This window comes from Monomorium pharaonis, chromosome 2, assembly GCF_013373865.1.
Source record: "Monomorium pharaonis isolate MP-MQ-018 chromosome 2, ASM1337386v2, whole genome shotgun sequence".
NCBI classification, from domain to species: Eukaryota; Metazoa; Arthropoda; class Insecta; order Hymenoptera; family Formicidae; genus Monomorium; species Monomorium pharaonis.
Genome location: NC_050468.1, coordinates 20774708 through 20797735, shown reverse-complemented (window position 1 = coordinate 20797735; position 23028 = coordinate 20774708). Strand labels below are relative to the sequence as shown.

The 23028-nt window shown below is 29.3% G+C and overlaps 4 protein-coding genes across 6 annotated transcripts in view; all 4 read right to left on the bottom strand.

The window, feature by feature from the left end:
• LOC105832858 (mucin-17) overlaps positions 1 to 3036 on the bottom strand; it is a 44075-nt gene extending 41039 nt beyond the window's left edge. The window contains exon 1 of the mRNA XM_036283040.1: positions 2200 to 3036. Within this exon, the coding sequence (XP_036138933.1) occupies positions 2200 to 2208 (9 nt within the window). The 5' untranslated portion in view covers positions 2209 to 3036. The remainder of the gene's footprint in view (positions 1 to 2199) is intronic.
• A 560-nt stretch (positions 3037 to 3596) lies between these two features.
• LOC105837861 (probable RNA-binding protein 19) lies at positions 3597 to 11020 on the bottom strand. Its single transcript, XM_012683002.3, has 15 exons — positions 10846 to 11020; positions 10222 to 10448; positions 9831 to 9916; positions 8964 to 9126; positions 8449 to 8536; positions 8155 to 8359; positions 7949 to 8088; positions 7686 to 7857; positions 6853 to 7137; positions 5620 to 6764; positions 5349 to 5551; positions 5167 to 5283; positions 4158 to 4263; positions 3847 to 3970; positions 3597 to 3732 (listed from the first exon to the last, which is right to left on the bottom strand). The coding sequence occupies exons 5-15, from the start codon at positions 8482 to 8484 to the stop codon at positions 3650 to 3652; spliced, it is 2616 nt and encodes an 871-aa protein (XP_012538456.1). The 5' UTR covers positions 8485 to 8536; positions 8964 to 9126; positions 9831 to 9916; positions 10222 to 10448; positions 10846 to 11020; the 3' UTR covers positions 3597 to 3649.
• Positions 11021 to 12116: 1096 nt separating this feature from the next.
• LOC118644570 lies at positions 12117 to 16539 on the bottom strand. Of its 2 annotated transcripts, XM_036283335.1 has the most exons (7): positions 16451 to 16539; positions 15527 to 15830; positions 14735 to 15343; positions 14227 to 14334; positions 14002 to 14154; positions 13470 to 13558; positions 12117 to 13356 (listed from the first exon to the last, which is right to left on the bottom strand). In XM_036283335.1, the coding sequence occupies exons 2-6, from the start codon at positions 15776 to 15778 to the stop codon at positions 13496 to 13498; spliced, it is 1185 nt and encodes a 394-aa protein (XP_036139228.1). In that variant the 5' UTR covers positions 15779 to 15830; positions 16451 to 16539; the 3' UTR covers positions 12117 to 13356; positions 13470 to 13495. The 2 variants fall into 2 exon arrangements, with proteins under 2 accessions (XP_036139228.1, XP_036139227.1); XM_036283334.1 differs by having other exon boundaries at positions 12118 to 13558.
• A 2988-nt stretch (positions 16540 to 19527) lies between these two features.
• On the bottom strand, positions 19528 to 22282 carry LOC105837745. 2 transcript variants are annotated; one of them, XM_036283355.1, is made up of 7 exons: positions 22251 to 22282; positions 21801 to 22104; positions 21007 to 21615; positions 20509 to 20616; positions 20286 to 20438; positions 19753 to 19841; positions 19528 to 19639 (listed from the first exon to the last, which is right to left on the bottom strand). In XM_036283355.1, exons 2-6 carry the CDS (start codon positions 22050 to 22052, stop codon positions 19779 to 19781), a joined length of 1185 nt encoding a protein of 394 aa, XP_036139248.1. In that variant the 5' UTR covers positions 22053 to 22104; positions 22251 to 22282; the 3' UTR covers positions 19528 to 19639; positions 19753 to 19778. The 2 variants fall into 2 exon arrangements, with proteins under 2 accessions (XP_036139248.1, XP_036139247.1); XM_036283354.1 differs by having other exon boundaries at positions 19528 to 19841.
• Positions 22283 to 23028: the final 746 nt, after the last annotated feature.

Genomic DNA, 23028 nt, shown 5'->3' with positions numbered 1-23028 from the left:
GCCTCCGCGGCGAGGCGACTTTTACCTCCGCGCCTCATCAAGTCGCGCGAATCCAAAACGGATTGATTGCGCGGCGTTGCGCGTGTGGAGTCACGCTGGACAAAACGACCGCGGAATCAGGTATGATTTCCCATTAACGTTGACGCAATTCCAATCGTTGCCCGCGCACGGTCTACGGAAATTGGTCTACGCATCGCGTCGTTCCAGTAACACACTCCTGACGAGAATTGCGAGGATCGTGCGGATAACGAGATGTAATTACGTGGATTCAAGCGAAATGCAGGTTCCTTGCTCGCAGAGGGAGAGAGAGAGAGAGAGATCTGGTGATTTCCAAATAAACATTATTCTTTCGCGGGATCGCGAAACGGCTGGGGGCAGGCATCGTTCGCCGTCCGTGTTTGATTTGTAGATAACATACATTTCGCGCACAGGAAAGTCCGCACTTCCCGCCTAGGCGTAGTCCTTGTGTTACTTTTCCGAGAGCGCATCCAAGTCGTTAGCGCAGTCGAAGATTCTACACATTGTACGTTCAAAGAAAGAAAAAAAAAAACACGTAGAAGGGACAACTCTAAAAACGATAACAATGTAATTTTTTAGGTAGAATTAACGTATACAATTGAATGTTCTATCTTATTGTTATTGCTACTAAAATTTTAGTTGCGATGATTAAAAAAATAACTTGTCAATTTTTCTCTGAGTACAGCGAGGAAATTAGTGATACGTCAAGTTGAAATGTCATAAATCGAGATCTACACAAAAGTTACGGACGAGTTACCAAAGTGTTCATTAAAACTTTGTAGAAGAATTTCCGGATTTTCCAGAAATTGTAATTGTACTCGAAATTCCAAGTAAAATTGGAAAATTTTTTGATACAGCTTTGAAATAAATTTACTTCATTATAACTTTTAATTTTTATTAATTTTATGCACAATAAAAAGTTATTTAAGTTTTGATTATTATATTTAATATAATACTAATAAGAAATAACATACATTTTATAAGGTAAATATACATGGCACATAAGAATTTGTAGTAACACGAATTTAATTTAGAAAAGTACAGAATTTGAAAGCTAAATACAAACAATTTAAAATAATGTCTTCTATTGTTGCTATTTCTTTTATACAACTTATAAAAACTTGCGAGTTACAAGAGACATGTATACCATATTTATTGCTAATCGATTTTGCATTATCAAAAAAAAGGATCAAAGAAACAATTTTATTTAGAAAAGAAGAATTTAAATTTAAAAGCAAAATTCAAAAAATTTCCTTGATATATTTTTATCAAAAAAAATTTCATGAAAATCTATTTTCAAAGATAAAATATAAATTCCCTGAATACTCTAAATAGTCTAGATTTTCTCGATTTTTTCTGACAGCTCTTATTAAAATTGATTCCTTCTCGAACAAAATAAAAAAATATATACTTATTTAAATCAGGAGTTAATTTTTATGACAGAAATAATTCTATTTTTTTAATGAAAAAAATAATTGTAAGGAAGATATTGAGAGATACGTAAGAATAAATAGGAAAAAGAGAATAATGCATTTCTTCTTGATGATTGCAAGATATCGAAGGCCGTATATCATTGCTTTCATCAATGTTATCTATTATTAATGTAAAGTACCAATCACTAAAGAACAGTCTGAGATAATGACTTGTTATTATAAAAGTGAAGTCCTCCTGCTCAAGTCCAATTCCTGTTCTAATCACCCAGTGACTCAGTTCTAGTTCGATTGGAAAGTTATTCAAAGAGAAATGATTATCATTTTTAAAATATGCCTTTTCCCGATACATTATATTAAAGAAAATAAATTGCGATTTCTATTAAGAAAGAAGTTAAAAAATTGCTTCCTATATAGTCTTAACATATTTAGCATTTAACGTGACATTTTGATTGGTATTTAAACAGGTTTCAGAGAAATCACAAAACACTTTCAGAATAAACTTTCCGTGAACGTGTGGAATTAATGAAGCAATTTCCAATTTAATAATGTAAAATTAAAAACTGCTTCATTATATAATTAATTCTACATGTCAGTCTTATTCTGGTTCAGTGTCTAACTGTAACATTTTGTTGTTCTTAAGAGATCAAACGCCTTCAATGATTCCTGGGTCTCGGTTTCAGTTAGATCACTAAGAAAGAACTGTTTAATAACTTGATTTATCATTGATTGAGGATGAGAACATCCTTACCCAGTCCATGTTTGTCGTTTGGTCTAATCCCCCGGTGATTTGGTCACAATCTTCAGTCAGGAGGGCCTCAGCTTGCACATATCGTGCGTCAGGTACATCCGCTCGAGATGCACAGCGGGTCCACAGCGGCGAAACGTGATCGCCGTTGCACTCGCGACCTTGTATCTGTCAACGACACGGCAGAGACTATTGGTACCTGCGGGACGAGGCGCGAGTACCGTTCTCCAAGACGATGAGCGTACGACTGGCTCAGCGTCTATCTGGCGATCGCGCTACAAGCCCAGCGAAGGTAGACGGAAGGCGCACTGTTACTTTCATGGGTCGTCTCTCATACTGCCAGCACCTTCGTGGGACATGCCACTAACCGATGTTGGACCCCACCAACCGGAACCGCGGGCGCGTTTCCAGTCCTTCGCGACGCCGGTCCCGCGCAAGATCCCGATGCAGTGGTGGAGGTGAAAGGAAGACAATTTCCTCGCCGGTCGTCTCTTCATCGGTGCCGGTTCGCTTCTGTTCGTTAAGCTTGTAACGCTACAGGTGTGAACATAACTGCCGAGCGAGGAACTTTGAACGCATTTAATTATTTGTTGTTTCCTTGATCTATACTTGTGCAATTATATTTCAAATAAAACTATACACATATTAGTCAGCAATGTTGAATTTAAACATTTCTTATTTGAAATTTGTTGTACGATGCCTCAGAATTCCAATAAGTCCAAAGTTCACTCGTTTGACGTACATGAAGGGAAAGTTTATTACCGTTTATAATATTGTTTATAATATATATTAATGTTATAATTAAAAGATTTGCACATAGTCATAAAAATTGAGATTTTATCATTTATATTATTTATTTTGTATGAAAAATGTATTGTATAAAGTATATTAACAAATGTATCACATAACAATAAATATACATGTGCATGTAACCAAACATGCACATATATAATTATCAATCGATAAAAATAAAATTGTTTTCTATATTTTTTTATGAAATCGGTTATTTAAGTTATCAAAAAATAACATAAATTATTGTTAAATTATCTCATAATTTGAAAGTCGAATAAACCAAATCATATATCAATGGAAATCAGAACTGTTCCTTGAAAAAGTAAAAAAAGAAAAAGTCACATTTAAACGTGACACGAAGGTTAACATCGTGTAATAAAAATTCTTTCGACTTGCAACCAATCTGAGTATGTGGTCAACATGAAAAGAAATGAAAATCGATACGATTCGTGAACAGATTGCTAAATGTTAATTCCAATGATCATTCAGTAGCAATGGTGATACTAGCATCTACCAGATAATAATTAAATATTAAAAGATTAAGAATTAACCAACTCTTTTAAAATTTAATTAATATTTTATAAATGTGTTTTAGAAAAAATACTGTATTATTTTTTAAATAACATGTATTTAAAAAAATTGTAAATAATTAATTTATAAATTATATTTCCTGAACTGAATTTAATTCAAGGCCAACACTTTCCGGATCTAACCTGGATTTCTTGAATTTCTTTGTCAAACTCTCTAAAAAAAAATTTTTTTAAGTTTTAGAATCATACTATTACCTATTATATCTATCAATACTTATTGTATCGATTCATTATGTTAAAGCCAAATAAATATAAAGAAATTAATTACCTTGATAAAAATGTTTTGTAGTACGTTTTCTAATTTCCTCGATACCTTCCTCCGCCTGGGCCCACTCAAGCACTAATCTTCGACCGTACAAATGAGTACTCTGACACAGAGCTGTAAATGCTTTCTGCAAGAAAATGTGATTAATTAAAGTTAGCATCAAAATAATAAAATGCAGTTCTTATTCTTTGTAAATACTTATATATATATATATATATATATATATATATATATAATATTTATAGTTATAAATAATTTAATTTTTTATGTTAAATTATTTTATTAAATTAAAATAAATATACTAAAAATATTACCTTTGCATCTGTCTTAGCATAATACTCAACAAAGGCAAATCCTCTGTGCTTCTCATTGCCAACTAGTTTCTTTGGCAATCGTACGGCCTGCAACTCACCATACGACCTGTAATATTACAATTAATTATTGTTTGTTATCAAAATGTATACTTAAATTTTGTAAAAATATTCTCGATTTTTTAGCAATGTCATTTAAAATTGCAGAGATAAGATTGAAGAAATTTTTAACCTTTTTAATGCCAATCAATTTATGAATTTATAAAGACTAATAAAAATTTCAACTTTTATTTCATAAAGAATAATTATTTCTAATAATGCTTGACACAAAATTAAAAGTACAAATTGTCATTTTTAAGAAATTTTTATACAGACGTTCGGAAAACCGGATGTTGGCATTTTAAGTATAAAATGTCCGATTTTCCAAAGATCAAAGGGTTAATGCAGTTTTGAAATAAATTCATTCTACTATATCTTTTAATTAATAAATTTCATTAACGTTCTTTAATCATACAATCATAAAAAAGCAAATAAATATTAAATTTGGAAAAATATTATAAAAAAATAATCTGAGTTAAATATAATATATAACAAACTGTCTGCAATTATAATACATCTACTGATTTAGTTGATCAGATGTAATAAATTCAAAAAATAAGCAATTACATAACGCTAATATGGTATGATGTATTATCTTCTATTGTCACTAATTTTTTTTGTACAAACTTGCAACACACAAAAATGTATGTAAATATACGTAAATGTATGCTATATTTATTGCTAATTGTTTACAATTTGCTTTATAAAAAAATCAATTTCATCAAAAAGAAATAGAATTTAAATTATAAAAACTAAGATTTCAAAAAATTCTTCAAACATCAAAGTCTTATAAAAATTAATGATTTTTAAAAGTAAAAAATTAATTCCTTGAAAAATTTTTTCTAGTTTTTCCGACAACACCTTAGTTGAAATATATAAATATTTCCGAAAAATATATATGATGTGTACATACTTGAACAATTCCGTCACTTCTTGCTTAGTTGCTTGGAAGGGTATGTTTCGTACTAAAATTTTAGTACCAGTTTGATCGATAATTTTAGACTTTTTTCTCGTTGTTTTGACGTCGGACCTAGAAAATTTCAATTATAAAAATTCTCGGATTTTCAATAAGATACAAAAATACATTAAACATACATTAATGTTCTCTCAGATCGTTTCAATTCCAAACTCTTTCCATCGAGTACCGACATTTGCAACGTTTTTAACGCACGATCTGCATCAAGCTTTCTCTTGTATCTTATAAATCCATATCCCATAGATAATTTTTTAGCAGGATCTTCCGGATCCTTTTTAGTTGCTATCGTAACGTAATGAAGAGGACCGCATTTACCGAAATACTATAAGCATAAAGTTGTATTATCAAAAAAAATCGATATCGCAAATATAACAATTTTTAATTACTTACATCTTTTAATTGTTCTTCCGTAGTTGAAAAATTGATATTTTTTACAAAAAGAGTTGTATCTGGTTCGGCCAACTCGTCATCCTTTTTTTTACGCGTATTCTTCTTCTCCTTTTCCGAAGATTGTTCTACCGTTTTTTCATCTTTAACTTCTTCCGAATCTTCCGTTGATTTTTTTGTAGCCTGTTTTTTATTTTTAGCTGTCTTGGTTTTAGATGCAGGCGTGGTAAAACAATTATCCGGCGCCCATTCTAAATACAATGGTAGATGCTTATATTTTGTATAAGCTAATGCATGGAAAGCCTTGCGGGCCTCAGATGGTTCGAGAAATTCGATCAGTGCTGTTATGCCCGCGGGTGGCATCACAATACGCGCAAGATCACCGTATTTAGCAAATCTTTCTCGCAGCTCGCTCGTATTTGTTTGAGCTGGCAAATTCTTCACTAAGATTATAGTACTTGACCTCTTTTTCGGCGCTCCATTGAAAGCGTCCAAACACACACCGTTTTCCTCTAAAAAAGCTTTTGTATCTTGAGCCAGTTGCGTCTCTCCTAATGCCAGTTTAACGGCGGCGCTCATTCCATTCGATCCGTCTTCCAGTAACTTCTCCTTCGTCGTGTTGTAGCGATTCGCGATAGCGTCCGCTACAGCGTTCTGTCCGAGAAACAGCGTATTCCAATTGTGCGACGAACCCGCAGTTGCCTTGGTCTGCAGCTCTTTCTTCTGCTTATATGTTAGATTTTCAGTATTGATATCCTCCAAAGAAGCTTTTGTCTTACCAGGAAGAATATGTAACATTCTACCATCTAATATAGTACCATCCAGTTCGCTGTAAGCTTTTACAGCGTGTTCTGGCATCAGGAACGTTATCGTGCCAAATCCTTTTGGTTTCCTAGTTATTTTATCCACGGGTAAATCTACTTCAGACAGAGGACCATATTTTTCGAATAATTTCCTAACGTCATCCTCCGTAATTGTGTATGTTAAATTTCTGATAAATATTCTTCCAGATTCTGCTATACTCTCTTCGTTTTCTAAGGCCTCTTCTTGTTTCTTCCATTTAACATTAGTTTTATTACACGAATCATCCTTGTTAGATTCAATTTCCTCTTTTCGTTCGTATTTAGATACAAATATCTGTTTCCCATCTGCATAAATAAAAAATACATTTAAAAACATATATTTTGTACAAAATATATTTTTTGTACAAAATATTATATTCAATATCTTTCTTACCTAGAAAACTCTTATTTTTCAAAAGAGCCTTTTTCATGGCTTGTTCTGTTTTAAATCCCACATAAGCTATCCCTTTAATTCTTGGTGGAATTCGTATAGATTTTGGTTTTATAGGACGAAAGAATTGCTTGATATTTTTTTTCGTGTGTTTATATGCAAGTCCTCGCATTTTTACAGTGTAGAATGTCAATAACCCATGCTTTGGTACATCTTTTGTCAGAGATTTTATTCCACTCTGACGTAACCAGTCAGGTTCATCATTTTTATTTGAAAGTTTTATCTTTTCTAAATTACACATATATTATCTTTTTTCCAGTTTATTTACTCCACAGAAGAGACATAATTGGCAATCCAAAATAAAAAATGTATTTAAAAAAATTATATAATATTGATTTCCAAAATGTGTTTAATTATATAATATTAATTAGAATACATAAAATATAGATATAAATTAAGAGATAGATTCTTCTATTAATTACGTTTATGATATAAAATTCAATTTTTCATAAAATTTTCTATAAATAGAATATATATACAATTAAAAAATTTTGAGTACAAAAAATGTTAGTCAATTGTAAAAAAACAGTATACAAAACCAAACAAAGGAAAATAATACTCTTGATATAAAAATCATAGCAAAGAAAAAACTGATAACAGCTATGAATCTAAGTGCATCAAAAATATGGATTAATTTAGATTATATATTTAGATTCATGCTGGATTTTTATATTTCTTTTTGGATGTTTTTTTTTTAAATAAAAGTTGTGTAATACACAATTCATAAAAAATAAAACAAAAAAAAAAGAAAAAAAATATCTTTTCCTTTTCCATACCTGCACTTTCTTTAGACTCATCATCTTCCTTATCATCAAATTCATCCTCAGACTTTGCAACAGTTTCTTCTTTCACAGATACATCAATATCATTTTTCCAAATTTCTTTTGCTTCCTTACCAGTATGTGTGTGTGATTCAAGAAACTCCGTAAATAAAGGATCATCCTTGTGCTATTTGATAAAAGTTTTAATAAACAATTAGTTCTTCATAGACAACACAAATTAAAATCTATTAATTAAAATAATTAAAATTATAACATACTTTTTCAAGTGCTTTCTTAATTTCATCATTTTTCTTTTTATCTGCCTCTTTTTTCTTCTTTGTATCGCTTTTGCGTTTAGTTTCCTCTATATTGTTCTTTTCTACCAAATCTACAGATTTCTTCTTTGACTTAACATCACCTATAACATGTTATTATAAAATTGTTAAATTATTATAATAATGTAATTATTTATAGTTGTATGTACCTAAATTTGCACACTGTTCGACAGATATTTTACTAGTATCAATGCAAGTTTGATCAAAATAAGATTGAGCTAATTTTGCTTGCTCTTCTGTTTTATAACCAATGAATGCAAATCGTCGAAATTTTCCATCTTTTGCATATTTCAACTGAACATCAGTCACAATACCCTTTTGACTGAATAATTCTTTCAATTTGATATCTGTGACCTGCATAATATAAAAAAAAAGATACATATGTACTGTATACTGTGTTAAATTAAAAGACATCACTTAAGAATATAATTTCTTCTACATACATTTTTTGGCAAATTTTTCACTATTAAACGGGACATTCCGTCTCACTGACCAACTTTCTGTACTTAGAAATAAACGATCTCTTCTTGCCTATATATAAAAACATAAAAATTATTCAGACATAAATCCAGATGCACATGCAATTTTAAATGTTGCAAAAGAAAGTATCATAATGCGGGGTCTACAATGGCAGCAGGAGTAATGGAGTAGGAGTAAGAAGTAAGAAATATGAAATGAGATTTGCCTATTTCGTTTACTCCCGGTTTTTAATTGGTCAATTGTTACTCTTACTTCTTACTCCATTACTCCTGCTGCCATTGTAGACCCCACATAACACATGAGCACATGTGAAAACATAGGTTATCTTCCGTAAACACATGAGCGCATTTCTATTGCCCTTTTCTTTTATTTTTTTAGATTAAGGCCAGCATCAGGTTCTTAAAACAGAAGTTTACACGACCAATATTAAGTAGAATACAAATAAAACACGATAAAAAAATAAGTTTGTGTTCCTTACTTCTCTTATGTGCTGTTGACAAGTATGCAATGCGAATACGCATTCCACCGATTCCACGTGGGGTATGCCAGAGTATGCGCGAGGAACGTGCGCGAGCGTAACATTTGGTCTATTCCTTTTAAGTCGAATTTCTTGCATTGTTTATCCATTTTCTATTTTCTCTCTACGTTGGAAAAAAAACAGTATAGCTGAATAGTACAAGAGGATTAATCAAATAGAACAAATCTAATATACAACTTTAAATTATCAAATTATCATATTTCAACATTATAATTCGTTCAATTATATTTTCAACATATCTAATAATTTCAAATTTTGTTAAGCCTATATACATGTTAATAATTTAATAAAATAAAGTATTGTCTAAACTAAAATTGTTGATTATTTTTTGTTAGCATAATGAAAATTTTGTTCAGCATAAACCTATTAAAAAATAAAATTATCTACAAAAGAATTAGGATTGTTATTAATGAATTAAAACTACAATATGAATTTATATTTTATGTCAATGATTAAAATAAGTTGTTTCTTAATAGTGTAACAAAAATTTTGTCTAACATAAAACTAAAATTAATAGTTATAAAAGTCGACTAATTGCCTATAAGTGCAGTAAATGAACACATGAGCCAAAGACTTGTTGATTCTTAAGTGTGAATTAAGGAGTGAGAAAGACCACTTTCGGTGCACAGGTAGTGAAAAAAATAAAATCTACAAAAGGATTAGAACTCTTATTAATAAATTAAAACTGTTATAATAAAATGAGTTTGCATTATGTTGATATGTAACATATATCAAACTCGTCGCTATGGACAGAAGCAGATGGTTATAACAAAATAATAAAGTTTTATTTTATATTTTATAGATTACTTTTTTGTTTTCTCTCCATGGATAAGGAATGCTTTGCTGCTGATGCTAATGGGCGCATGCCCATCTGTGTCCCATTCCCTAATGTTCTAAAAAAAAATAAAGTAATGTAATAGGATAAACAATATAAATATAAAACAAAGTATAAATGTCTATGGTTGTGTTTCTTTTGGCGCTTACAATGGTTGTAAACATTATTTGTCCTCATTTAATATTTGATAACAATAAGGATAAAATAATCCTTACAGTGTTAGAAGTGTCAAGGGAAATGCAATTAAAATATGTATATCTGTGAATTATAATAAACAAAAAGTATACTTTAATTTATAATAAATATATGGCATATAATATAATAATTTTATGTAATTTATTTAGTGCTACTGTTGAGCTTTACTTGTTGCTAGTTGTTCCTGCTGTTTCTGTAGCACCTGATGGCTGCTCTGACTGTGTTGAGGTTACTGATACAGTTGCAATTGCTGCTGTCTTTTATTAATTGTAGTAGCAATTACTCAAAATGATTCAGTAGAAATTCTATTTGTTCCAGTTTCCTCATCACTGTTTCTAACATCTGTTTTACTTCCGTGAGTTTCTCATTATTGAGAAATGAATGCTCTAAATTTTCTATTTAAAAAAATTAATGATTGTGTATAATTTAATTATATAATATTGGCATATCAATTTATCTTAGTAAAAGTTAGTGATTGTAATAAAAACACATTTAGTTAAGAAAAAAAATTCGCAAAATGTAGTAGTTTTAAAAAAGTTGTAGCACAAGAAATGCATAAAAACTTTCGGTCAGAAAAATTTGCAATAAAAATTTAAATATTAAAAAATAATTAAAAATAAAAATTGTACAATAAAAAAGATATTATAATTTGCGACAATTACGATGGCAAGCTATATTTGTTTACCGCGCGTAATAAGGTACATCGTAACATGTGAAATTATTAGTCACTCATTATCAGTAGTATTACGATAATCATGTCAAATGTAAATCTAAAAATTATATAATGCTTACGCGACATTTCGCACGCTTATAACTTTTTCAATTGTTTTCAATATCGCGTCTTATTTGGTCTTATTTCATTGTATTGATTGCAACAAACAAAGTTACATATACCAAAAGTATTACCAGAGAGAAGGATGAAAGGTATCACATGCTACACAATCCGCTTGGGTGATCCCTCAGCTACAAGACGCCCCCTGAGAAAGTGGACATGAACTACCTAGCGAATGTCTATATTTTCAGGCAATGTCCACAATTTCTTGGTTGCGTTCCGTGCTATGTGCACGAAGCGACAGCTATATGAGAGTGAGTGAGAAGTTAATGAGAGCGAGTGAGATGACAACAAGAGAGCCTGGAGAGCGAGCGAGATAGTAATAGGAGCGAGATGAGAATAACAATATTATGGCTGCGTTTCGATATGTATTGTCAGTATTAAAAATTTACAGTATATGTGACATGAACATACTGCGCTCCGCAATAGAACAATGGAAAACTAAAAGTTCGCACTTTCAAATGTTAATTGATAAGTTGGGAAAAGCACTTAAGTAAATTTGGCACGAAATTCCACAGTAGGACATTATTTAAAGATGCATAAACATATGAGAACGTTTACAAGCAGTAATTGATTAAAAAACGTTAGTGTTTATTACTGGAGAATAATCGTATTATAAAACTTTGTTTTAGCGATGTGATTGGATTTTTTTTTACGACAATATATTAAATTAAATGAAAACCGTAAAATATGCAATTTTTACGCAATCTTTGAACGCGATTTGTTGTTAGAAAAAGTACATCTACAAAAAAAGTAATAATAGTGTTCGAAAGTGCAAACTTTCAGCTTTCTATTGTTTTTTTGTTGAATGCTGTACGTTGATCATTTCACGAGTTGTAAGCGATCAAAGTCAAATTGACCACTTTTATTCAAACATCGATAACTCGGTAAAAAAAAACTTTAATAGAAAGCTCGAAAATTCGTATCTAATAAAAACGGCCAATAATATTACTCGCGACTTTACCGAGTCGCGTATGGTAAAACTACGCTGACATATATTGCTACTTATAATTATTTTATATGTCGTTTCCTTTAAACTTGTTCAGAGTTTTTTACTCATAATATATTTTACATATATAAATAATCTACATTACTTGTATATAATATTAACTTTGTCATCTAATGTAAATCTAATGATTTATGAATTATAAGATTATTTCGACAAAAGTAATAAAAATTATATTCTATTTTCTAATATTATATATATATTTTTACTTTATTAATACTAAACGCAGATTAATTAACAATCTTCTAATTTAATTACTTTTTTTGGTATTGAATTATCCAATTTATAATAATTTACATTGTTTGAGTCTATATGTAGAAATATTTTGTGTAAACAATACGTAAATTATTCGTATAAATGTAATCTTGAAACAATTATTTTAAAACTTATATTTGATTCTTTTTTATTCGCCTTTATTACCGACAAATTTTAATAGGAAGAAGTAAGACATTGTAGTATTCATAAACTATCAAAACAAAATTAGAACAACGTAACAGAAACACGTAAAACTGTGATTGTTTATTAACCGAAGTAGAAATGTTTTTTTATTTTATCAAAAATAAAATCAACAGAAATTTCGGGAAATTAATCAACTTGATTAATAAAATAAATTTTTGACATACATGGAAGAGTAATTAAAGATTGTAATATTATAATTTGTTATTTATTTAAAATTATAGTAATATATTATAGTAATAATAGTAATAAATTCTTGTAATACATAAATATGAATCGACTACACATTTAGCTAGAGAGGATATGCTTTAAATTCAAATCATTATGTGTTTTCGCAAACAAGTGTTTTAAACAAGTAATATCACTTTTATTATAACAAATTAGTTTTTTTTAATGTGTAGTTAGAATCTGAAGAAAATGTAAATGAACAATTTTTCTTTTTATTTTAGATAGTTCGGTTTTTACTTTTAATATTATTGCAAATAAATGTATTTTAACAAAGTAAGGATTCAACTACTATCGCCAATGATAATTATCAGAAAAAAATAATGAAAACTTTTTAAATGTATTTTATAAATTATTCAATTTGATACTTCATATTTTTCAAATTAAAAATTAAATGTTAGTTATTATTTTAATTTTAACTAAAATTTTATTTGACACAGATTTTATCTGAAAAATAGATGAGTAGAAAAATATAGTAGAACTAGGTCTTCCACCATTTCCGCTGATTTTTAATCGGCATCTTCTCCTCTTTGGACATGTGTTCTTTATTCTATTTATCTTTTTTACATTATTCAATAATATATAACAACAATAATATATAACAAAGAATTTATAGTGCATATAAAAATATGTTACATATTTAAAAGAGTAAAATTTTATAATTTAATGTTTTTTATTGTTTAATTTAAATTCTATAACAATAAAGTCTACATTACATGGATTTTATTGCAAAACAGTTTTAATTTTCTTATTCAAGAGTATCAAATTCATATTTTTTACATTCCTAGAATAGAAATAATATTTTAAAGCGTTGATAAAGCTGATGTGACTCATTGACCATAAACTCTTATTCAGATTTATACGGTCGATTAAAACGTCATAATGTTACGTTCTTACCAGTGTTTTAAACATATGGTCCACTTTTAGCCGTTTTTATCCTCAATAGATCTCAACAAGAAGAAGTAAGACATTGTAGTATTCACAAACTATCAATAAAAACAAAATAAAATTGAAACAACATAAAGAAAACATGTAAAATTGTGATTGTTTATTAGCCGAAGCAAAGATGTTTCTTTATTTTGTTAAAAATAAAATCGTTAAAAATTCTAGGAAATCAACTAACTTGATTAGTAAAATACATTTTTGACATACATAAAACAGTGATTCAAAATTGTAATACTATATCTTGTTGTTATAAAATTATAATAAAATCTTATAATACGTTACTAGTTTTTATTTAATACGTAAATATAAAATAATTTTGATTTTTTACTCAAGAGTTTATATATTTGTCAAATTTATATTTTTGTATTTGTAGAAATAAAATGTAAAGATTATTTCAGAGTACTGATGCGATAAAATTGAATATGATTCGACACCATAAGCTTTTGCTCGGATTTACCCGAGTAATTATAATGTAAAAACTTACATTAGTTAACAAGGCTATATTAACCGATGAGAAAACTGCATTTATAGTCATAAGTTTTTGCATCATCACCAGAGTAACATTTGTTCTCACGTGACAATCGAGAGCAGAATTAGGCCATTCGCTAAAGTATATCCCATTACGAAAATCTTCGCTCTAAATTTAAATAAAATAGAAAACGAATTGTTTTCTGTTATAATAATTGTTTCATCAAATCAGTAAACTTACCGCAGTTGTAAGCATAGTACCGCTCCATGCGTACATAAACAATTGAAGCAGCTTTACCATAGTGTATGTCAGAAACTCGGATAAGTTGTTAATATTAAAATTCGAAACCTGTTGCAAACACTTAATAATTAATATTTTATCAGCGAATTAATATTATTATTATTAATATTTGCGTAATACGGTACTATTGCACAGAATAGAAAATTAGCAACTATAGCACAATCTTTGTTTTTATACTTTAAGAACAAAAATTATAAATCAATATTTTTTATTTTATTTTATTTATATTAAACTATGAGAAATAAATATAACATTGTCTTCTTGGTATTCGCAAATGTTTTTCAAATACAGAATCAAAATATGTTCAAATTTATTTTGTGCTACTCTAGCGGTTAATATCACAATATTAATTATATGACCGTAATATATATTATTTCACGATTGATCGCTTATAACACGGTGGATGAAGCAATAGGAAATCGATTTTTGCATTAATGTATCTACGTACATGTACCAGTTCGTATATCAATGTGCAAATAGCTACCGCACTGGTGACAGTATGATAAAAGATAATGGGTCCATAGATGTGTTCTAGGGTGTCGCGGCATCGCATCAGTTTCTTATGTTTTTTTACGCTTTTTTTCAACAGATCCAAAAACTTCTCAGTGAGAAGAGGATTCGTGAACCTGAAAGTCATGGCATGCATCATCGAAGTGAATTGATAAGCATAAAAGCCAAAGACGCTGTCGACGCCACCCGTCGTCGTGACACTGAGGAACAGAAGAATTGTCTCTATAAGCAGATGAAGATGATACAAAAAATTGTCGGGAACAGTCCAGGAGTATCCATATCTCTTGCTGAGCGGCAAGGTGTAGTTGGTAGTCAAACGCAAGTGACAGAGATCATGGATTATATACAAGTACGAAGGAATAATATGCACCAAGATCAGTACTACCATAATGGTGACATATGTGTATCCCAGAATGTACACTTTACGTAGGGACGAAAATATTATTGTTTGTATTTTCTTGTTTTGCATAAGCTCTTCCTCAAAAAAATCATTTAGAGTTCGGTGAAAATTTATCAGAGAGTCACGATTTATCAAAAAGATTATCACCTTAAAAAATCAAAGATGCATTATTCCTTTTCCTCACAAAACAAAGAAATTATCCACATTAATATTATTTGTTAATATTAAAATATTTATTTGTTATTATATAAATATAGAAATTTATACAATATATATTTTTTCTGATTTATTTTCTTAGGTAAGAAAAAATAAATTCTTTCTAATTCGTACCTTCATAGCGACGCCAATTCCAGATACAGCTACGCCTACATATTTTACGAAAATTGTAAAATTATGTTTATAGTTATAGACCACATTCAAGGTACACGTCGCGTACATGGCCATTGCCAAAAGCATACAAAATGACCAGTAATATTTAGACTTGCTGGATTTTGTTGGTATGTGCCAACAACCACCAATAGTCAGCATTATCTTAAGAAAGCGCTGATACGTGCGATATGCTTGTAATCGTTTATCAATCATAATGATATTCGCACATTTAAAAACTCAAAGTGTAGACGGAAAAACTTTTAAACTGGAAAGCACAATATTTTTATAATATCAAATTTTTATAATATCAAAGAAATTAACATTTTTGTATTTTATTTGACATTTGACAAAAATCTTTCTTGAAACTCGTATTATTATACAACAGCTAAAATATGACAAAGGTTTTCTCTGATTTATAAAGTGTGACAATAGTTTGAAACTTATCGTTCCTATAAAAGATGTTTTAAACACGTTATTTCAAATTACCGTAAAGGTAAGAATATTAACAAAATCACATATAATAATGTTAATGTATGACTTCTAATAGTGTAACATTAAAAAATTACAATCGTTCAAGTGTTTAGAAATAGTTATAAGACTGGTTTCACAATCTTCGGTAACCTTTAATATACATTTAATATACATTAACACTAAGGGCCGGTTTCACAAACTCCGGTTAAATTAAGCAACTGGTTATTCCATTGGAATTGATCAATCATATTTGTCGTTAAGCGAAATTAACAAATACGATTGGTCAATTCCAATAGAATAACTGGTCGTTTGATTTGTGAAGCCGAAGTTTGTGAAACCGGCCCTTAGTGTTAATGTATATTAAAGTGTTAATATATATTAATATATATGTTAATATAAATTATTGATAATTACCAATTACAGTTTAAACTACACTTTGTCGATCACCAAAGGATATGGATACTTCTGGACAATTCCTGACAATTTTTTTGTTTTATCTTCATCTGCTTACGGAGACAATTTTTGGATTGTTCTGTTCCTTGACAACGAACGATGTCGACAGCGCTTTTAGCTTTTATGTCTTTCAATTCTCCTCGACGCTCTGTACCATGACTTTCAGACTCACAAATCCTCAGCCAACTGAAAAGTTTTCAGATATGTTGAAGATATGCATGAGAAAGCATGAGAAATTATTACGATGCCGCAACACATTAAAACACATCTATGGACCTATCATTTTTTGGCATCATTATTATCAATGCCGTGCTTCTTTGCTCCTTACTATATGATGCGAGGTAAGTACGTACATAAAAAAAAATTAATGCTTTATTCCCTATTAATTCACTGTGTTGTACGCAATCAATCGTGAGATAATAAATGTTACAATCATGTAGTTATTATCGTGACATTGCACGCTAATACAACATAATAAATCTGAACACATATTTTAATTCTACATTAAAAAAACATCTGCACTAAGAAAAAAAATGTCAATTTGAATATAATTTTCAACTTAATTAAATTTCTTTAGTTTAAGTATTTATTCATTTAATTTAAATACATAAATATTTGAATTTGAATTTGAAATAAATATGTTGTTATTCTTATTTTTCTATGTATGTAAACTTTGAAGCAATTTGGATCACAGGGCAAATCGGATAAAGATAAGAGTTAATTGATTGACTAGAATACAACGAATATAATATAAATTCTTATTTTAATTCGATTCGCCTCGGTTTACTCTACATATAAAATTATCATTTGAATAATTAAAAAATCAAATAATTTTTAAAAAATGTTTATATAAATGTTATTTTAAAGTGTTTAAAAAATACATCAAATCAAAATTTTTTAAATTTTACTTTGATGTTACTTGCCTCCGGGAGGTAATGAAAAAAATATCGAACGCGTGTGACTGAAAGGGAAGTCGCATTCCGTGCGCAACCCTTTGTTGTCTCTTAACTGCTTATGTTCCTAAAATTTCTAACTTACCCAATATACTAAAATCCCTTGTGTGCACATATCTAAGGACGCTGCCACAACGACGTTACAATCGACGACATAAAGCAACGCTTTTTATCTTGTAATAAAAGGGAATTGTAAATTTGCACGCCTTTTACGATATCGTTTACGAGTTCAATGTTATATTGCGTGTCACTGATTGATACACTTTAATGCGACCCGAAACCGACCACGTTCCTACGTTTTTTTTAAATTTTCTTTGCTTTCGTTGTTTAACTTTCAAGAGCCTTGTTTACTGTTGCTCTTTTTATTTTATTTTTGAATAAGCATTTATATATCTTCAATAAATCTAATATTCATTTATTCACGTACTTCTAACTTTTTTTTTTTAAACTACCATGGATTTAGAAATCCATTCAAAAGACTGTTTTAAATAAGTTCCTTTTTTTCAATAAAATAACAGCCATCTTAATTTTTTTTATTACCTTAATTTAAACACAATAGAAACATTTTTCGCCTCTCCCGGTCTCTCCCGTCTCTCCCCGTCTCTCCTGGTCTCTCCCTGTCTCTCCCGGTCTCTCCTCATCTCTACCCGTCTCTCCCCATCTCTACCCGTCTCTCTCCGTCTCTCCCGGTCTTTCCCCATTTCTCCCCGTCTCTCCCGGTCTCTCCCGATCTCTCCCGGTCTCTCCCCGTCTCTCTCCGTCTCTCCCCGTCTCAATGTGTCAATTCTAATAATATTAATAAAAAACTATTTTTTACACTTAAATTATGGCCATCATTTTTGAAACGCCGGTATATCCAAAATCAAACCCCATAAGAACACTCCCGTTTTCGAATGCATTGTGTCAAAATTTCAAATCCTGCCATTGATTCTAAAATATCTCTCACTATCATCTTTAATGAATTGTAGTAATTTTTTTATTTTAAATGTTTAATTTATAATAATTAATATCATATCTTTATTATCTTTATTTTTTTAGAAATTAGTGTTCAATTTTAACTTTTTTAAAATCCTAAAAGAAGCCGTATATCCAAAAAATTATTCTCTTTTCTATACAGTTTATAAACCATACACACTCACCACACACACACACACACACACACACACACACACACACACACACACACACACACACACACACACACACACACACACACACACACACACACACACACACACACACACACACACACACACACACACACACACACACACACACACACACACACACACACACACACACACACACTCTTTCTCTCTCTCTCTCTCTCTCTCTCTTTCTCTCTTAATAATATTAATTTCTCTTTATTACTCTAAATCATTTAATCTCACTCTCTCTATTTTTTTCTCTCTCTCTGTCTATTTCTAATATCATTTTAAAAATATTTTTTTTAATTAAAAAAATTTAATTATTACCATCATTTTTGAAACACACGGTATTTTATAAATAAGACACTATAAAACACTCCCGATAACGAATACAACGTTCAACGTTGTGTCAAAATTTTAAAGCAATCGGTGAATAACTTACGGAGATCTTAGATGAGTAACATACATTTTACATTTTTATTTATATAGATAGTTTGGTTTTTACTTTTAATATTATTGCAAATAAATGTATTTTAACAAAGTAAGGATTCAGCTACTATCGCCAATGATAATTATCAGAAAAAAATAATGAAAACTTTTTAAATGTATTTTATAAATTATTCAATTTGATACTTCATATTTTTCAAATTAGAAATTAAATGTTAGTTATTATTTTAATTTTAACTAAAATTTTATTTGACACAGATTTTATCTGAAAAATAGATGAGTAGAAAAATATAGTAGAACTAGGCCTTCCACCATTTCCGCTGATTTTTAATCGGCATCTTCTCCTCTTTGGACATGTGTTCTTTATTCTATTTATCTTTTTCACATTATTCAATAATATATAACAACAATAATATATAACAAAAAATTTATAGTGCATATAAAAATATGTTACATATTTAAAAGAGTAAAATTTTATAATTTAATGTTTTTTATTGTTTAATTTAAATTCTATAACAATAAAGTCTACATTACGTAGATTCTGTTGCAAAACAGTTTTAATTTTCTTATTCAAGAGTATCAAATTCATATTTTTTACATTCCTAGAATAGAAATAATATTTTAAAGCGTTGATAAAGCTGATGTGACTCATTGACCATAAACTCTTATTCAGATTTATACGGTCGATTAAAACGTCATAATGTTACGTTCTTACCAGTGTTTTAAACATATGGTCCACTTTTAGCCGTTTTTATCCTCAATAGATCTCAACAAGAAGAAGTAAGACATTGTAGTATTCACGAACTATCAATAAAAACGAAATAAAATTGAAACAACATAAAGAAAACATGTAAAATTGTGATTGTTTATTAGCCGAAGCAAAGATGTTCCTTTATTTTGTTAAAAATAAAATTGTTAAAAATTCTAGGAAATCAACTAACTTGATTAGTAAAATAAATTTTTTACATACATGAAACAGTGTATTCAAAATTGTAATACTATATCTTGTTGTTATAAAATTATAATAAAATCTTATAATACGTTACTAGTTTTTATTGAATACGTAAATATAAAATAATTTTGATTTTTTACTCGAGAGTTTATATATTTGTCAAATTTATATTTTTGTATTTGTAGAAATAAAATGTAAAGATTATTTTAAAGTACTGATGCGATAAAATTGAATATGATTCGACACCATAAGCTTTTGTTCGGATTTACACAAGTAATTATAATTTAAAAACTTACATTAGTAAACAAGACTATATTAACCGATGAGAAAACTGCATTTATAGTCATTGGTTTTTGCATCATCACCAGAGTAACATTTGTTCTCACGTGACAATCGAGAGCAGAATTAGGCCATTCGCTAAAGTATATCCCATTACGAAAATCTTCGCTCTAAATTTAAATAATAGAAAACGAATTGTTTTCTGTTATAATAATTGTTTCATCAAATCAGTAAACTTACCGCAGTTGTAAGCATAGTACCGCTCCATGCGTACATAAACATTTGAAGCAGCTTTACTATAGTGTATGTCAGAAACTGGGATACGTTGTTAATATTAAAAGTCGAAATCTGTTGCAAACACTTAATAATTAATATTATATCAGCGAATTAATATTATTATTATTAATATTTGCGTAATACGGTACTATTGCACAGAATAGAAAATTAGCAACTATAATAGCACAATCTTTGTTTTTACACTTTAAGAACGAAAATTATAAATCAATATTTTTTATTTTATTTTCTTTATATTAAAATATGAGAAATAAATATAATATTGTCTTCTTAGATATTCGCAAATGTTTTTTAAATACAGAATCAAAATACGTTCAAATTTATTTTGCGCTACTCTAGCGGTTAATGATATGATCGTAATATATATTATTTCATGATTGATTGCTTATAACACGATAAATTAAGCAATAAGAAATCTATTTTTACATTAATATATCTACGTACATGTACCAGCTCGTATATCAATGAGCAAAGAAGTATCGCACTGGTGACAGTATGATAAAAGATAATGGGTCCATAGATGTGTTCTAGGGTGTCGCGGCATCGCAGCAGTTTCTTATGTTTTTTTATGTTTTTTTTTAACAAATCCAAAAACTTCTCAGTGGAAAGGGGATTCATGAACCTAAAAGTCATGGCATGCATCATCGAAGTGAATTGATAGGCATAAAAGCCAAAGACGCTGTCGACGCCGCCCGTCGTCGTGATACTGAGGAACAGAAGAATTGTCTCTATAAGCAGATGAAGATGATACAAAAAATTGTCGGGAATAGTCCAGGAGTATCCATATCCCTTGCTGAGCGGCAAGGTGTAGTTCGTAGTCAAACGCAAGTGACAGAGATCACGGATTATATACAAGTACGTAGGAATAATATGCACTATGACCAGTGCTGTCACAATGGTGACATATGCGTACCCCATGCTGTACACTTTACGTAGGGACGAAAATATTATTGTTCGTATTTTCTCGTTTTGCATAAGCTCTTCCTCAAAAAAATCATTGAGAGTTCGGTGAAAATTTATCAGAGAGTCACGATTTATCAAAAAGATTGTCATCTTAAAAAATCAAAGATGCATTATTCCTTTTCCTCACGAAACAAAGAAAATATCCACATTAATATTATTTGTTAATATTAAAATATTTATTTGTTATTATATAGATATAGAAATTTATATACAATATATATATTTTCTGACTTATTTTCTTAGGTAAGAAAAAGATAATTCTTTCTAATTCGTACCTTGATAGTGACGCCAATTGCAGATACAGCTACGCCTACATATTTTATGAAAATTGAAAAATTATGTTTATAGTTATAGACCAAATTCAAGGTACACGTCGCGTACATGGCCATTGCCAAAAGCATACAAAATGACCAGTAATATTTAAACTTGCTGGATTTTGTTGGTATGTGCCAACAACCACCAATAGTCAGCACTATCTTAAGAAAGCGCTGATACGTGCGATATGCTTGTAATCGTTTATCAATCATAATGATATTCGCACATTTAAAAACTTAAAGTGTAGATGGAAAAACTTTTAAACTGGAAAGCACAATATTTTTATAATATCAAATTTTTATAATATCAAAGAAATTAACATTTTTGTATTTTATATGACATTTGCAAAGAAAAAAATTAGAGTTTTCTTAAGAATAGCAAATACCTCTTATTTTTTACTTTTTTATTACCTTTTATTTTCTTTAAAAAAGTTGAATTTTCCTATAATTTTAATGGTAACAATGATAATTATTAGGACAAAGATTTTCCAAAATATAATAAGAATAATTAATAAAATAAGACATTTAAAATATAATTGGTGATTAGATTAATAATATTCACATTTGTAACTGTATTTATAAAAACTCAAATATTTATTTATAATTTTTAATCACATAATTAAAAGTCATATATTAATATTATAATGATATTTTTAATACTTTTATTTTTACGGCAATTTATAATAACGTGTTTCAAATATCTTTAATAAAAACAATAAGTTTTTAAAGATTGTCGTACACTTTATATGTAACTTAAAAACATAACATTTATGTTATATCGAAATTATCTGTTGCACAATAATGCGAATTTTGAAAAAGACTTGTTATATGGAAAACTCTGAACTATGTATATCGGTTAACGTACCCGACACATACGATACGACGGATTTACTGTTAATGGCATCAAGTTAAGATAGAGGAACAGACTTTACCCTCTATTTTGAGAACTTTAACTGTTTTTGCAAGATTGCAATTTACTTTGACGCAGCTTACTTTGAACTTTTTATTGACTGTAATTTGCGTACATCATCTGTCAGGACTTTTGAAATATTAGTGGCTAATTTTGTAGGCAATTTAACGTGGCATTATGTAGAGTTTGCTTAAAACAGAATACGAATTAAGTTAGGACATAGAATTGACTATAGACCACGGAACTTATAATACAGAACGTACAATATAGAACTTAGTT

What these genes read in the sequence shown, in the direction of transcription:
- LOC105837861 (XM_012683002.3), bottom strand. Translation starts at nt 8,484, where the DNA reads ATGTCCCGTTTAATAGTGAAAAATTTGCCAAAAAAT. An exon ending in CGAACAGTGTGCAAATTTAG is followed by an intron (nt 8,089 to 8,154) that starts GTACATACAACT and finishes AACATGTTATAG; the next exon opens with GTGATGTTAAGTCAAAGAAG. An exon ending in TGAGTCTAAAGAAAGTGCAG is followed by an intron (nt 7,138 to 7,685) that starts GTATGGAAAAGG and finishes TGTGTAATTTAG; the next exon opens with AAAAGATAAAACTTTCAAAT.
- LOC118644570 (XM_036283335.1), bottom strand. Translation starts at nt 15,778, where the DNA reads ATGATTGATAAACGATTACAAGCATATCGCACGTATCAGCGCTTTCTT. An exon ending in GAATTGGCGTCGCTATGAAG is followed by an intron (nt 15,344 to 15,526) that starts GTACGAATTAGA and finishes TGATTTTTTAAG; the next exon opens with GTGATAATCTTTTTGATAAA. An exon ending in TGATATACGAACTGGTACAT is followed by an intron (nt 14,335 to 14,734) that starts GTACGTAGATAC and finishes TGTTTGCAACAG; the next exon opens with GTTTCGAATTTTAATATTAA.
- LOC105837745 (XM_036283354.1), bottom strand. Translation starts at nt 22,052, where the DNA reads ATGATTGATAAACGATTACAAGCATATCGCACGTATCAGCGCTTTCTT. An exon ending in CAATTGGCGTCACTATCAAG is followed by an intron (nt 21,616 to 21,800) that starts GTACGAATTAGA and finishes TGATTTTTTAAG; the next exon opens with ATGACAATCTTTTTGATAAA. An exon ending in TGATATACGAGCTGGTACAT is followed by an intron (nt 20,617 to 21,006) that starts GTACGTAGATAT and finishes TGTTTGCAACAG; the next exon opens with ATTTCGACTTTTAATATTAA.